Genomic DNA, 17,106 nt, shown 5'->3' on the forward strand with positions numbered 1-17,106 from the left:
GCGGTCGGCCCTGCCGTTAACCATTTAACGCGCTCCCTGGGTGAGCAGGAGCGAATGAAAGAGGAGAGGGAGAGGCAGAAAGAGAGAAAGAGTAGCAGCATGAACAGGATTTTATAGGGATTACATTAAACCTTCCATTTATCTGGGGGGCTTTGCTCCAAATTCACACAGTAGTGTCCGTGGGGCAGGAAGGGGGGCGCGGTCAATGCCAAGGGGAAGGTCGTACCCCTGCATGTTTCTTAGTCTTCTCATCATTTTTAACAGAGGAGCGAAGGTTCAGAGAGGGTGCACACACATGCAGCCACAAACAAACTCAAACATGCACCAACTTCTACCTAAGTGCACGAGAGGAACTCGCCGACTTATGAATATATAAACAGCTTGATGCTGCAGATTGATGTGTCCATTAATGGGGCTTTGGAAGCAGGTCTAGATATTCCAAACACTTCAGCGTCCTGGCAGAGGCCCTCCTTCAAGATTACATTCCTGGCACCTCGGCTTCTTCCTGAGCGCCGGTTTTGTTTTTGTGCCCCATTTTTATTTCTGCAAGAATCTCCCTTCATTATGTCAAATCATGTGCTAAAGAGGGTGTTAAAAAAGAGATTGCTTTCCATTTAGGCTCGCATCCTGTTATTGCTCGGGGTGTGCGTGTTCGTCGAGGAATGTCAAGTGGACAGCAAACAGTTATCTCATGCTGTTGTTATGTTCCCTACACGGTGCAGTAAAATCTGGATGGATAATTACGACAGGCTCCCTTGATACGCACCCTGTGTACAGCACTTACTATAAACCCTGATATTAGATTGGGGTAGGAGTCTTTTTATTGAGTGAGAAGTGTGTGCTTGTGAGTAAGAGCTTGTTAAATGGACAGACAGACAGGCAGACAGGCGGCGTGGTGTGCAGAGACAACACAAAGGTTGTTGTCTAAGAATAGTCCTTGCCCCATGCTGATGTTGGACTGGTCTGACGCAGGCCGGTGCAGACCTGCAGCCCACATTGAGAGGATTTAATGACCTCCTTGAGCTGATAATTTAGCCAGCATGTCGAATCACTGGAGGCCTTCCTGCGTGTGTTCGGACACCAAAGCTCAGTCTCTCTGTCTGCGTTTCCAAATCTTTTTTCTCGCATTGTTTATCCCCTCTTTCCCCTCCTGTCTCTTTTTCTGTTTTCAATCTATCCTCTTCACATTTTCCTCTCCTAATCCCTTTAATTCCCCATCCTATTCTTATTCCATCCCTCCCTCTTCTCCTCCTCCAGCCTCGCTGTTGTTAATACTTTGTGACAGGGAGCTCATTCCCGACATGCCATCCAGACTGTCCAGCGTCTCTGTGTTCCCTTCTTTGCACCCTGTTAGTGTGTTTCTGTCTGTTCAGTGAGACAGCGAGGATGCGGCTCACAGCATGTTTCCATCACCAGCGTCCTCTTTCATCTGATAGTATGTGGGCCATCTGTATGTCCTACCGTCTTGGAAAGTAGCTGAACCAGCTTCTTATTTTCATCCCTTGTGCACCAATAACTTTTCTTATTCGTCATGCTCGGGTGGATTCTTTGATGTTTCCAGTTAGAGAGAAGCTGCAGACGGGAGCAGGCGCAGGTATTTAGGGTGCAGCTCTGGCACCCGTCCTTTATGCCAAAAGATAAGGCCAATAAATGGGGTGTCAAAGCAGCTCTGTCAAACACCATCTGCCCAGCGCCGGCCTTTCCTCTCCTTCTATCACCATGGTAAATTGCGCAAACTATGACCTTGCCTGTTTTGGGATTAACTCGCATGATTAAAAGCCAGTTGCCCTCCTTTGAAGTTCTGAGCAAGACTTGATAGTTTAGGAAATTCTCCCGCTCCCATGCAGATATCCAGGCACTTGTTATTTTCTCCAAATTATTACAGGATAAACCATCACTCGTCACCTGGCACAGGAGTGTGTAATTATTGATGTGAGGCAAAACATGTCAATGAAAAAGGTGCGGCATGAGGGGCAGCGCGCTGCCCTCAGGACAGAGTTGAAACTTCATAAATGTCATGTGGAACGAGGTGTCAGGCAGAGCCGAAGTACAAACCATTGCTTAATGTTTGCAAACAAATCCTGTCCACATGAAGCCTCAGTACCTATCAGGAGTCACCCTTCTGTTTCTTATTACCAGATCCTTGTGTATAAGGATGCATAAATCTGTGCAGTTAAACTGGCATGCTTTATGCACTGATTAATCTCTCACTACTTAAAGCTTCCTAATCTTTATCTCTGACACAACCATCCATCTTTGTCTCTCTTCTTCCTCCCTGCAGTCTTCTGTCAGATACCCTGCCTCAATGGAGGCCGATGCATCGGCAGGGACCAGTGCTGGTGTCCGTCAAACTCCACAGGGAAGTTTTGCCACCTGCCGGCCCCACCTCCTGCCAGGCCGACCCCTCACAGCAACAAGGACGGCAAAAACCAGGGACTGAAATCTCCCTCGCACTCGATGTACACTCTGCCACTGTCCAATCAGCAAGGTAATGCAACAGAGCTGTGGCGGAGGGAAGGGCACTGAAAGGCTAGCTGACAATTAACAGCAACAATCTAACTGACAGTTGTTAAGCAAGCATGACCCTTGTCAACTCAAGCTCCAACAAAACACAACAGTATAATAGTCAACCAAAATGACAAGCAGGAGGCAGTGCAAGAAGAACATTACATTCCCTTTATAATTCATTCAGTGAACAGCCTTTTGTGCAACATAAATGCAACTACTTTCAAGTTCCAAGAATGTTAATGTAACTGTAGCTGGGATTACCCAATCAGTGGATACATGGAGGGTGAATTAACAACACTACTACTGCACTCACGTCACAGGAAACTCATGTCCTTCAAAATAAATTGCAACCAAGACTTTTGGCCACAACTATTTTTATTCAAGCACACATCCACGACCCACTGAAAACAGCTCCACGAGCCTCTTTTGGGTCCCGACCCACCAGTTGAGAACCAGGGCAACTTATTGTGAAGGAGACAACACGACAGCTTTACAAACGGAATCATTCAAAGATCCAAAAAAACTTTTTTTTTTTCTAGCAAATTTATGACTTTCTACGGAAATTCTTCTCCTCTGGCTCTGTTATGTTTTTTTAAATGGCATTAATACACCGTCTTCAGTATCGGCCCAAGCTCAAGTCTAAATATGAGGATGTGTACTGGGCAGTAAAAAATGGCATTGTAACATATCTAGTTAAAACAGGGATGGTGCAGCTTGTGCCATTAGTTTGTTCCATTGTGGATTCCCCTCCTTTTGCTCCTGCCAAATGTCAGCACAGTCAAGATGACTTTGCGTTGGTCATTTGACTCACTCAAAACAAAACAGACTTTTTAAAATTATGTATTTTTCCTTGCCAGTTACTCAACTTCTTCTAATCCAGTTAATCCTTTTCTAAATTTGCACGAATCTGAGCCTTAATTTTGCACACTGTGTACCGTGTAGTGCCTCTGCCTGCGCAGCGGAGGTCAGACTCTATTTTGAGCCTAAGCGGTAATGACTCAGTGGAAGTCCTCACATTGTTTGCACAATGCTGCTTTTTATTAAGCAGGGGTGGATATTAGAACCAGACAAAAACAGCGTCATGAAGTTATAAGAAAGAATATAAAGGAGAAAGATTTGCTCACTTTCCGTCTCTGACTCTGATATCATTTTTTATGTCATCACATTTGGCTCAGCGTCTCGCTCCGTCTGACAGTAAGTAGAAGCAGGAGCTTCGTGCAAGATGCTTTGAATTCCATTTAGAAATCTTCCATGAATTTAATTTCACGAATAATCATAATTAGATGAAATGGGTCCAATGTTTGCATTTTCATGTCACGAGAAAGAAATGATTCCATGTTTTAAATATGCGCAGAGACAGTTTCACGTGCAGGACTCTCGATAAGGTCTGCTTCTCCTCCTTGGACTCTCCCCGCCGTCTGTCTGTGTGACTATGATTTATGAGAGTGGGTCAGGATTCTGGGAAGAAACCCTGGCACTCCCTGAAGATAGATGCTTCCCCTCTGTCAGAAGGACAAAAGAGCTCATTCTCCACATTGCATCATCTTCTCAGCTCTTTAACAACTCTGTTTTTGGTCTTTCAGAAGATTTGATTTAAGCCAGAGAATCCCACTTTTCTTGTGTTGTTGTTCTGTAGTATCTTAATGTTGTCTTTACTGCCAGGAATTCCCCTTGTAGATCACATAACACAAATTATCCTTCTGTTGAGGCTCTCTTCCCTTTGAAAATATAAACATTACACTGCATCATGTAAACTGTTGTTCTTCTCCAGTGTCCCTCCACCCATCCCTGGTGAACGTCCACATTCAGCACCCTCCAGAGGCCGAAGTCCACATCCACCAAGTAGCTCGCGTCCAGCCCGGGCAGAGACTGGCCACGACAGACGGCGCTCACTCTGTCCAGCAGCGCTCACAGCCTGGGAACGGGCATGAACCACACTCCAACGGGAATGGCCACGTCAGGCCGCACAACCGCCAGAATGGACACGTTGGAAGATGCTTTCAGGAAACAGTTGACGGACAGGTACCGTGTTAGGTCATTAAAGCACACTATGTACACTGTCATCGCTTGCTGATGTAAACCACCTGGTGTTTCTCAGCTCATCGTAGGTGTTGAAACAAGTGATAGAAAGTGTTGTATTACCCCAGGTGCTGTTACTGTATAATCCCATCCCAGCACCCTTTGTCAGATCTACTGTCTGGAACAGGAAGCCGGCCTATCATGAGACTAAGATTTATGAGCTCTGACAATACTGGCCATCTCATGTTCCTCGGGTTCCCCTACATTGGCATGTGATGAGTTAGGATGCATTCAGAGGTCAGAGGTTAGGCTTGAAATGTTGCCTTTGTGGTCCTCTTCTTGCCTGTAATGGGAAGATTTCATGTATCATGTTTCTGTATGGCACCATGCACACAGTAAAGCAGGTAATGCAGATGTACTGTACTTTGCATGGTCGGGATAACAGAGAGGTATCAAAGGGAAAGCGCAGTTACAAAAGGTGAAAGACATTATGTTAGCTTAGCTAATCTGAGGCTTACAGGGTTCTCCCTACCATATTGGCTTAGGCGCAGCGCCAAAAAGCACGTAAACTGAATGATCATAGAAAAGGCAAACAACTGTGAGCGTTCTTTGGGCTGACAAAAAAAAAAAAAACTCTTCTACTTTCTGTCGGCACACACACAACCTCATGCTGTGTGTGTGCTGCAGGTGTAGCTGTTAAAAGTAAATGGTCCTCGGCACGTCCGCTCCGTGAACATCTGTTTATGTAGCCACAGCGTTAACGTGCACTGGGACGAGGCGCCGCTGATAACGGACATACACATACCACCTCGCGTAACTGCCCGTTACCCTCGATCGTCCTGCAGGCACACATTTACAGTTGTTTACAGTTAACACGCAGGTGACACGCAGACTCCGCATGCACAGCGGTCAGTGTCTGTTTGAAGCAACTTGTGCACGCCCTTAAAAATGAACTCTACGCGAGATGCAGTATGCACATGAACAGTAGGGGCAGTGTAGAGGCACAACGGATGTGACAGGGTTAACACAGCAGCAGGGACAGCAATGGAAGAAAGTTCTGAAGGCGAACTCATAAACCAAGTCAACAATTATCCACATCTGCACGATGTTTCATTGCCACTGCACAGCGACAAACATGCTTGTCAAATTAGCTCACAACAGATAAATTCCATCAATAAGTCATGCCAGGACCGTTACGTCTGTGCACGGAGGAACATGTTGGAGAAACGGGGTGGGGACGGTCGCTTTTTTTGCAATGATCTCAGAATCAACATGACAGTGATGTCCTCGAGTGTCACCATGTCTGTTGTTTACATCCTGCTCATACTGTAGTTGCACATGGCCTGAGCTCTCTGGTGTCCCCTCTAGAGGTTCCCTCCAGTAACACGCATAGTGCACAGACAAGTATGTGAACAATTACGCTCATAACGCAGCCGGTTGCGTACTCGAACGCAGGGTTAAAAAGCAAGTTTATCTCTGGCCTGAAGCTCGCCGGTTAAACCTTTTCCAGAACCCAACCCCTGAAAAAGCAGCCTACATAAGCTTTCCCTCTTCTCCTGCTCGTATGCCAGTTTGGTGTTCTCCAGAAGAATGCTTCTCTGTTGCCTCTTTAATTTCATAAATCTCTGTTGGCCAAAAAATCCAATAAGTAAGGCCTGATAAGGATCTCTCTTCACAATTATCCAAGTGCCTTAATGAGGCATGCCAGGAGGTTCATAGCAGGTCTTGAGACTCAGTGTTTATGTCCTCCTCTGTTTAACTGGTCTCAGATGCGTCTGGTTCTCCGTGTCCTTGCAGATAGGTATACACGCACACTCTGACACAAACACACTGAGCAGCCTTGTCCTTGCCAATGCAACAAGCATGCACAAACATGTAACACTCATTTTTTAAAAACGTCTTTGATTTGACACAGATGTGTGTTGTTGTGTTGTTGTAGTGTGGCAAGCCTCTGCCAGGCCTAACCAAACAGGATGATTGCTGTGGAAGTGTGGGCGCCTCCTGGGGTCTAAACAAGTGCCAAAAGTGTCCGACCAAACCAGGTAAGCCCTCCTGAGTAAAGCCATCAGATCCGAGCCTCTTTTTTGTTCCTCTGTGTTCCATTACACGCTTAAATTTAATCTATTTCTAATCCAGTCTAATTCTTTTGGAATTAATTTCTGTTGTGCCTTTGGTATGTTGATCTCTTGGTATTCTTGTTGGTTTAAAACAGCAAGACCCAGAGAGCTCATAGTGCTGTATATTAAGGGGTTTAGTAAGTGATGCCTGTTGTATCCCTTAGCAGCGGTTGTTTATGTTGGGTGATTTTTACAGCATTTATCACAAGCTTAAAAAATACTGATGATTGAAAATGCCACAGTCTTCATTAGTCTTTAAGTTCTCTGAGGAGGCTGTGCGGCTCGCCTATGTAAGCACCCAGCTGTAAAAAAAAAACGAAGCTGCTTTGGCTTCCATAAAACCGAAAGCGGGGAGCAAATGAAAACACATTTAGCATAAAGATGAGAGCCTGGCAGCAGTGCCACCCACCCTGCGGGCAAATGGAGCCAATGTGGGCTCAAAAAAGAGTGAGAAAAAATTGCTCAGCTGCTTCCCGACCGGAGCTGCGGTAGGTTTGAGAAACAGCAGCAGGGTGGTTAAACGCCGGCAGGCAGGGTGGGCGGTGACACCCTTTACGGTAGATGGAGAGTCTTACTGAGCCTGACAGCTCGGTGTGTTTTTGAGGGTGTGGGCTGGGCTGGTGCTATTAGGGCCTCATGGAAAGCAGATTTGGTGGCACATGAGGACACTGCTTTTTCTACAGCTCTTTACATACAATCTTATTTATCTGATACCTGCAGATGTCTGCCTGTTTAATGTCTGACGTGACCTTAATCAGAAGCAGACATCATCTTCCTCCGTCTCCTCCATCCATCATAGATGCCGATCCATTCTTTTCTCTCCCGCTCTCCTGATCTCCTTCAGCATGCCAGACTCCTGCTCTTCCTAGAACCCCGGCATGATCCATATTGCCTCCCAGATGTTTTCTCCGCTCCCTCCTTTGAAGTTTGGGGAAGAAGCCGAGCAAATTCGCTCATTTTTGTGGATGTTTGGGTGGAGGTGGGGGTCGGAGGCAGCACACTGTAGGTCCAGGTCCCGGGTCACACGCAGGCAAGGGAAGAGATGATAGGGAGAATGAAAGCGAGGAAGAAATTAAGTCAAAATGAAGTCATGCGCCGCGTCCCAGAAGTCTTGGAGGGAGCTTTAATAAGAGAAATGCTTTGAATTCCTCTGGAGTGTTATTGTTCTCAGTTTAGACACTTGGCTACATCTTTGACTTACATTCCTAAATTACTGGCTGAGATTTATGCTTTATTACGTGCATGACAGGGAATGATATACAACCTGGAGACAACAGCCTCTGAAAAATGATGCTGTTCCTTGAGTATGGAAACATAGTCAGTAGGTCAGTTGACGGCTGGAAGTGTGAGGAAAAGTAATAACGCTCTATAAGAGTCTCCTGTGTCTCTTGTTGAGTATGTGATAATGATGTCATGAAAGCACAGTTTGTATAAAGGGTGTAACGCTTCCATCGGTCAGTTTATGGCTGGTTTTGTAGCATTGCTACTTCATTTATTTTATTACATTTATAGATGATGACAACATGAGCAGACTTTGAAGGCTACAGCTCGGTTGCAGACAGGATTTTTACTATGTCTTTGCTCCATAGATCCACCTTTGGTCCTATTTTAGGCTCATTCTACTTAAACGTCACCATATATGTATACGGTACACACATCAAAGACTTGATGTCACTGTGGTGGCAATAAGGGAGGAGATTATGTGATCATATGTGAATGAGGGCTGACGTTATGGAGGCACGGATGCCAGCGTGTACCATCGTAGTGGGAGCCGAAGCCTTTAGGAGCCACTGCCTTTAAAAGTTGCATGCTGAGGATTCCTGGGTGGTAATGAGATCCAGACCAACCAGAAGAGGCTGTAGTCAGCTCCGTTCTGATGATAAAAAGTGCGACCACACTTTGCTTGGATTTCAGACTTGTACAGTGTGGTACAGTGGTTCCTGAAAGAGACTGACGTAGACATGGTGAAAACTTTCCTCAAGTTTGAGACATGATCAGCAGCTGAGGTGAGAATGAGGAGGCAGTTTGGTTGCACATAGATGGGAGAATGTGAGAGGGAGTCCAGAGCAATACTAATGAAGGAATTTCTAATCGACTTATGCCAGGACTATCTTTATTAAAGAATATTTAACATTATTTAATCTGAATTAGAATCAGTTTTATTGGCCTAGTATGTGGGCTCATACAAGGAATTTGACTCCGGTTTTCCATGACTCTCGATGTGCAGCCTGCCCCTTTCAATCAGATCCGCTCCCTCTGTCGACTCCTCGGCTCAAGACACACTTTTACAGACTAGCTTCCGAGCCTTCCTGTTCCTGCTGCTTTATTACTGTGTTTATGCCTTTCAGTGTTTTGTTTTTTTGATATTTTTACCACATGGCTTTTTTTAATATCTTGTTAGTGTTTTCTGTTTTGTTTATTCCTTGTGTTGATGTTCTTAACTCTTCTGTGACTGATTTTTGGCTTTGTACAGCACTTTGTTCAGCTGCAGCTGTTTTTAAATGTGCTTTATAAATAAATTTGTTATTATTATTATTATTATTATGATTACAGACGAACAAATTGACATGCTACACTTAAAACAAGGACAATAACAAGGACGAGTTAGACAAATAGTAACACAAACACTGGCACTAAAACTAAAAGCTACTATATACAGGCCTATTGATGCAATATATATTATACAAATTATATTAAAGAAAAACACAATAAAACTTAGAAAGGAGACAATAGTGCCATAGAGAGTGCAAAGGTGAAAACACGATGCTGGATTCTTGGGGCAGATGCCGATTCCGATATTAGGGAGTATCGATATATATAGATATCGATATACATACAATAAATATAATAAATATATATATGTATGTATGTATACATACATATATATATAATTTAGGGATGCACGATATTATCAGCATTATCGTATATCGGCCAACATGCCGATATCCGCCGATATATTAACCGATAAAATAATGGGCTGCTGCATACTTGATTAAATGCCCGAGCACGGCGCAATGTCCCCGGCGCGAAGAAGACCTGCGTGGCGCAGCGTGATGACGTCATGTGTGTCTACCTGCAGCATGAGAGAGTTAGAAGCCAAAATGTCCGTGGTGTGGAAGTGTCAGAAATACTGCTCAGCTTCGGTGATGCGAGGAGGAGCCAAGGCAAAGTCTTTCAACACTACAAACTTGATTAACCATCTCAAGACCCGTCACCCCGACCGTTGTAACAAATGTGATAAGAGTATCACCATTATACTGTACGCTAATTCCAATACAGAAGAGAGTTGATGATCTCTGCAATTAGGTGTGCGGGAAAAAAATATCGGTATCAGTATCGGTAATCGGCTAAATGAGTTAGTTAGTTAAATATTGGCATATCGGATATCGGTAAAAAATCCAATATCGTGCATCCCTAATATATATATATATACAAAAAAAAAAGGAGATGCGCACTCTGCCAGCGTTAGGGACGGCCCTCATTTCCCATCTTGCTTGCTGCCTAGTGCTAAATGACATATGGCATATAGTGGTAATTCTGACCTGAAACTATTTCTATGCTGTATAGGTGAGGTGGCTGTTATATTTCTTGACAGCTGTGTTTTGTATGTAAAGCTCCGGGTCTGGCCGACGTGTTGAAAATGCAATACAGCGCCTTCTGTTTGGAAACAGACATAATGACTCGGCCATACACTTGTCCAAGCATCTTTTCTTGAATGCTAAGTGCCTTCAACCTGCATTCTTGTAATAGCCAGCAGGGGGCGACTCCACTGGTTGAGATTATGGTCTCAATGGCTGGTTTGAAGTCTTCTTCAATTCAGCATGATGATAGTTTTGTAAACCATGGTGCCATTTAAGGTCAAATAGAAGATAAAGCAGGATGTGCGTAAGGATGTGGCTACCCCCTCCACGCACCAAACAAGACGCCAAAATAAAAAGTGGGTTCACAAATCAGTGGGTGGCTACGTCCACTTCTTTCACACTATGTTTGGTAGAGTTTTTCCCTGGCAGTGCTTGTCCATATTTGTGATTTTATTAATGATACTTTTCTCTCAATAAAGTGTTCGGAGGTTCTCCAAGACTAAAACTGAAGTCCATTCACTGTGGCCCGAGTCTGACCTACATTGTAGCCTGGCATGACTCTGTATAATTGTGCTCGCAGCCCCTCCCTCACTGTAAGTTTCACAGCTAATGGAATCCCACAAGCCATTTGTCTCTGCATCTGTCATTGCTGGGCAGCTTCCCTCTTTGTGCCTCTCCCCATGTGCGATGCTGGGAGGCTTCCCAGGGAGCCAGATCAGAAGTCCCGTAGGCCTAAAGTACACTCCACACCCACAGGAGCCTTGGCTTCCTGCTTTTTTGCCTCCATCGAGGGTCATCAAGGTTGTCATGACATCACCGCCATGACGCTGGCTTTGCCCCACCTTCTATTCCACCTCTATCTTTGGGAGTTGTCTGTCTGTTTTGGCTCCCCCCCCTCCTCTCTGTGTCTCTCTGTAATGAGGACATTATACTTCATGAGGTTTGGATCTATACAGTCAGATGAGGAAGAGAAGGAGGGGGCCCACAGAGCTCCACCACTTCCAGATCTTCCCACATGAACTCATCCCTCCCAAATCTCCCATCTATTCCCCAGACATTTGATCTGACATCTATGAAGGGGCCAAATCTTGCACTTATTACTTTTTATTAGCGCTGATCAAACGTGAATACTTGTTAATGACCAACGAAAACCAGAGATGCATGACTTTTCCTCCGAAATAGACATTGAGGGAACAGATGCATTGGAACGGCTCCACGGCAGCCTCTCATGGTGATTATCAGATAGAGACGTCACGTATCATTGACAGCATTTGATTCATTGATGTTGACTTGGTTTATCCCTTCACAACTAGAACGATGGAATCTATTATCCGGGCAGTACTGTGGCCAATCAGGGCTGAGCCGTCCTAACCACTACGAGAAATAAATCCCAGTTGGAAGCAGATGGATGCGAAGTTTGTGTTGCATTTCTTAATTGGATACAAGCAAAGTTAAGCACATATTTATTGGGAATGTACCATGGCATGCCTTCTTTTGGAAAGTAGCCCAGCTGGAAGATATTCCACTGTGAACTGAAGATTACAGAGGAATGTGGATCTGTTTTAAATGTGTGTTTGATGCGGGTTCCATTGCCATCAGCGTCTTGGAGAAGGGCGTTAAGCAGAATTGTCAAACTACAAACAGAGATGTAAAATGCATTCTTTCGTGAATAGAAACAATGAAAAGTATGTTTTGAGTAAAGATTAAATGTCGTAGAAAAATCCAATGATCCTTTCATCAAAGCCTCTTCTTGCTGCTTCACATTTGTTGCTGGAGGGTAGTGTTGAAGCAATAAGATGCAAATACACAGCCAAGGCTGGTAATGATTTAGCAAATAGTAGCGTGTAGATTGGTTATGTGTCAATGCCTCTGTCAGCAAGGGGATGTTGATATTAATTACAGTATAACTGTCTCGCCTCTGCTTCACTTGTAGGGACTCTTTTACAGGGCATGTTTTATGGACCGCGCCAGAATGGCAAATGTGGCGCGCGCCAAGGAGACATTCTGTTTTAAAAGCAAATGACTTCCCTTTAAACTGTTTTCTCCAATCAAGCCTTGGCTTCATGGTTGTAAGACATGGCTCAAAAGACCTGGAACCTTTCATGGTGATTAAAGAGCTCTGTTTGCTCTTGGTTTTCTCTCAGTGGCACCAGTTTGTACTGGGCGGGATGTCAGAGAGTCAAACGCTGGAAAGGGTCCTGAGGAGAAAATGGCTTTGGAGTTGGGTGTTTTCCTATGGAATGGCCCCCAATGGAGTGAAAGGGAAGACTGTCTACTGTTCCTGTCCTTTGGATGGCATCAAACCCTCCTCGCTCCGGTCTTCAACGCCTTCTCAGCTTTTCCAGCCAGCTCGAGGTTGAAGCCCAAAGACTGAGGTTGCCTACCCGACAGTTCCCCGGGGAAGCTGGCTCTGAGAGCTGTGATTGATGGACCAAACCTCTCAATCGGCTTTAAAAAGCCGCCTCCTCCGGGTGGTCTGCAGAGTGAATTAGCAATTAAAGATTTGGGTACTGCTGAGGAACCCGTCTGAGTTTAAACTCTCTCTGTTCTCAGCCTCCTGCCTTCTTCTCTCTTTACTCTGTAGCTCATTTTGCATAAGCCGTCCTTTCATTTGAATACGCTCTGCAGCGCCCTGCATGGAGCGCATTTTACTTTCATGTTGAAAAGAAACCAAAGAGATTTATTCAGATTTTCATTTAGGACTGAAATCAAGGAGCTCTAAGGAATCTGGATTACACTTTGGGTGAGGGAATTCGAGCAAATATTATTGAACAGTTGCCAGTGGAATGCAAAACACAACTGAATGGAGACGGACAATAAATTAGTAAGGGGTGACAAAGTCTTTTGTTGAACAGGGCAAAATGGATGGACAACAATTGGAAGTTTCTGTCTAAAGCCTCAGTGGATACAGACCAGTCTGGGTCTACAGTCTTTGTAACCAGGGGTGACACTAATGATGCGCAGCTTGAGCTCACTCTTGCAAGTCACTGGCTGTGTTACTCTGTTTTCTAACACAAACGTCTGTAGAAACAAGCATGAGAACGGAAACATCATTAAATCCTCTGAGGATACGGTAACTTAACTTTTTCTCACTAAAATTGAATTAAACGGCCAAGTGGTCACTGATTTCAGTCCTGGTAGTTATCATCTTTTGTTGAAGCCAACCGTCGGAAGACATGGTTCTAGGGATTCAACAGCCAGCAAGGAACAGCCAAGACTCCGCATCTTGGAAATGGAAAAGGACCTGCAGCTGGTTTTTAACCCTTACTGCAAACAAATCGCTCAGTGGGAACAATGACGAGCTACCTAACTGAAGCGTGAAAAAAACATTTTTAGACCGAGGGTTCAAGTGAGGAAATGTTGTGTAAAGTCTGCCAAATTAGATCCTTTTTGCAACACATTCTTTAAGTGTCTCACGCCCTTTTGAGACAAGCAGACAAGTCTCTCAGATTCATGTAGAAATTGTTCCCGACTGCAGAGGTCCTCACCTCCCTGCTAATAAGCTTTATTGAGACACCCGGACCTCCCCCACTGGGCTCCCCTTGGCATGTGCGCCCTGCTGTCACTCAGGCCAGACTTTCCCTGATCCCCTCGCCGCGGGAGGGCGTGCCCACCGCCCTACCACAACAACTCATTACTCAGAAACTTTGAAAGGGGGATTAGGAGGGTGCAGAGGAAGATGAGGAGGTGGGCAGACAGGAACAGGGGCGTCGCTTTGACACAGTTCCCCCCTTTTTACCCATTGCCCCCTTCAAGCTGACCCACTTCTGCTTTGTCAACCCTCAGGTACATTGACCCTGCCTGGTCTACTGGGTCACAGCAGGACCAAAACATAACTCAGCTTCCAGGTTCGTGTTCCCAGTAAGCCTCAGTGTGGCAAACATTCCAGTCACTCCTGGGAAAATGACACAAACTCGAGACAGATTACGGGGCTGCGTGTTGACACTGGCTGTTTACAGGATTTATATGTTGCTACCTTGTATATTCTGAACTTGACAGTCTTTTATTGTCCTCTGGGTTTTGTTTCTAACCCTATACAGAACACTTTCCAGCAACAAACTTAGCAAATTAATGACTGCTCTTATATAACAAAGCACAGAAACACTGGAAATCCACTTATGTTTTTGCTTCTAATGTTTGGTGGCGTATGTAGCTGAAGAGGACAGATGGGTTACATGGATGAGATCTGCCTGTCCTGATGTATCCAGATAGCCATGGTTTTCTCAAGCTTTTGCCACAAACACATCACAGTTTTGATCCCTTTCCCATAGCGATCTGCCAGGGTAAGAGATATGTTTTCTTTGCTGGCAAGGTGTGACCGTAGTTCCTTTCCTGCGTCATCCCTGTTTCAACTCTTTGTCGCTGTGGCAGCAAGTTGAAAGCAATTGATGTACTTTGGTAAAACCATATTTTCTCTGGCTTTAGCGTTCACCCCAAACATGTCATCACTGTAATCTGTTACTGTAAGCGTCTGAATTAGAGGGTAAAATGCTGGAGGCCGTGATTCCGCTCTACGTTGTCATTAGATGATGATGATGTAAGTAAGAATCAATGAGGTCCTGTTTCATTTTTGGGAAAGTAAAGATGCCTATGTTCATAAATGCAAGTCTTGCGCTTGAGCTGAGACGTGACCAACCTTGTACACATGTTGCCAAATATCAGACATAGAGTCATGGCTTTCATGATTAGCTCGGTTTTACCGTCGTTGCTCTGGGCTATCTGATTTATGAATGTAATTTGAGTCGACTGCAACAGTGAGAAACCGTTCCGTCATGCTAATAAGCTTGTCACCCAAAAACACCCTCCAAAATCGTTAGATCATCGCCTTTCAACAGGACAAAAAGTAATATTTTTCATCTCAGTTTAAGTCATGGAAATATCTGCTTCTAATAATCACCCTGGTTTGTAACCTAGAAGACCTGATTCACATAAGATCTTTCTCTTTGTCAAACACACACACACACACACACATTCAAACACAAATATAGACTTTCTCTTTGCCATGCGATAGTCAAACTGACCTCTCAGTACATTTAATGGACCATGCTGGGTCTCGACTGGGTGCCGAATGAGTAATGAGATAATGTTTGGAGGCCTCCGTCACTACGGCCGCACTGGGGCATTAACAGACACACTGTGTTATTTACTGCAGCACCTCTGTGAACCTCTAATGTACACACCATATGATTTTTATTGCTTTGGCAAAACAAGCAAAAGGAAGTTTTCGGCCAATCGCCTCCCTGCAAGCTGGACGTTAATCGTGCTTCCTAGCGTGCACAGTTGAAGTATTGGTCTCTTGTTTAAGTAGATTTGCACTTTGGTTGATGATAAAGGTCAGGGCTGTCACGTAGGCTTCCTCGACTTATTTATGATGTAAGCACTTCCTTTGTCTGTCCCTAGGGGCTGTGGAGAGTTATAGGTAATGTGATTATAGATGACGTCGGGTGTTATCGTTACATTCTGCTGGATGGCAGTGCTGTCTTATAAATGCGGTTGATGGGGATCCATTTCCATACACTCACTCAGGGGTCCCACAAGGCCCAGCTGTGGGTCCCCTCATTTTTCCTCTCGCTATGATGCTCACATCTGTAAGTTATACGGTCTCCTCCTAAAGCTGCTCTCCTCTTCTCACTTTGTGATGAATGCAATGCTTTGTGACAGAAAGGCTCGGCACTGTGGGATGATTTTAAAGCTGTGCTTTCTTTTTCTGTTGCAGCATACGCCGTGATTGCAAATGGCCAAGTGGAATGTTCCAAAGGTTTTAAAAGGATGAATCTCACACACTGTCAAGGTAAGCTCTAAAACAGGCTGAGGAATGTGCGTACTTTCCAAATATTATCATATGATTTAACCCACTTCATTTTTAATAGGCAGCATACCAACAATAAAAGCATACATCAAATTATATATAATGGCATGTATGTGATAAAAACGTCCAGCCCATGTGTTTCCATGTTTACATGGACCCCTGGGGACCTCTATAAAAGTATTCCTTGCAGCACGTCTAGCCCCCATGGGAACCAGGTCAGGACTACAATTAGCCTTGGCCTGGGGTCAGAGTTCAGCAGCCAATAAGCACCTGGGGCAGCTGTTTTAATTGGCCTTTGGGGTTCTAAGTGGCGAATGGTACGGTGGACTGTGATTATGGTTGGTGTGGCTCCCTGAGAATTTGGAGCTGGAGTTGCAGACGTGTTTGTTGCTCTGCCTCTCTAAATATGCCAGCAGAAGAAACCTATACGACTGCCAGCTCACCCGGCCGTCTGTATGTAAAAACAAACTTAACACAAACTGTGTTTGTATGACGCAGTAACCACCCACAGTGTCCAACCCGTAGACACTCTTCCTCTAGAGGGTTTAAGCTATTTGTATTTGTTAGTGGTGTTAGTATACAGATGCCTGAATAAAACTACATGAAAATAAACTTGCTGGAAAAACACACAACTTAATCTGTGAACAAGGCAAGTGATGCTGACACTTTCAGCAACAAAGTGTAGCTTTTCTGACAGTCTACCCGAGCTTCGTCACTGACTTGATTAATGGTGTCATAATCCAAAGGGCAATGCTTACTGAAGCCTATGGAGTGCAACAACATGGTCCAGTGGACAGCTATGACTTCATGTATAACAGGCCTCATCCACTGGTTCAGCAAGTTCATCATGTTGTCTGCACATTGGTCCATTGATGTTTTCAGGTAATGATTGAGCTGGGAAGTATCTTGTAGAATTAAACAAAGACCCGCAGACGAGGACGCGCTTGTTTTCCAACAGTGTGTCAATCAGCCGACAAGCGTGGAAATGTATCTTTGTATTATTCATGCTTTTCTTTAGTGATTGTTTCAAGATGTTCCTCCCTTTCAGTTGCTCATTTTTCGGGTTCCAAAA

General features: G+C 44.6%; 1 protein-coding gene across 1 annotated transcript in view; it reads left to right on the forward strand.

The window, feature by feature from the left end:
* The window catches only part of LOC138590908 (latent-transforming growth factor beta-binding protein 2-like), a 90,109-nt gene that overhangs the window by 34,322 nt on the left and 38,681 nt on the right, over positions 1-17,106 (forward strand). Inside the window, exons 6-9 of the mRNA XM_069661332.1 lie at positions 2,282-2,488; positions 4,280-4,530; positions 6,467-6,569; positions 15,942-16,016. Coding sequence (XP_069517433.1) covers positions 2,282-2,488; positions 4,280-4,530; positions 6,467-6,569; positions 15,942-16,016 — 636 coding nt within the window. The remainder of the gene's footprint in view (positions 1-2,281; positions 2,489-4,279; positions 4,531-6,466; positions 6,570-15,941; positions 16,017-17,106) is intronic.

This window comes from Semicossyphus pulcher, unplaced genomic scaffold, assembly GCF_022749685.1.
Source record: "Semicossyphus pulcher isolate SPU_LCO1_2020_fin unplaced genomic scaffold, fSemPul1.0.p SCAF_14, whole genome shotgun sequence".
Lineage (NCBI taxonomy): Eukaryota > Metazoa > Chordata > Actinopteri > Labriformes > Labridae > Semicossyphus > Semicossyphus pulcher.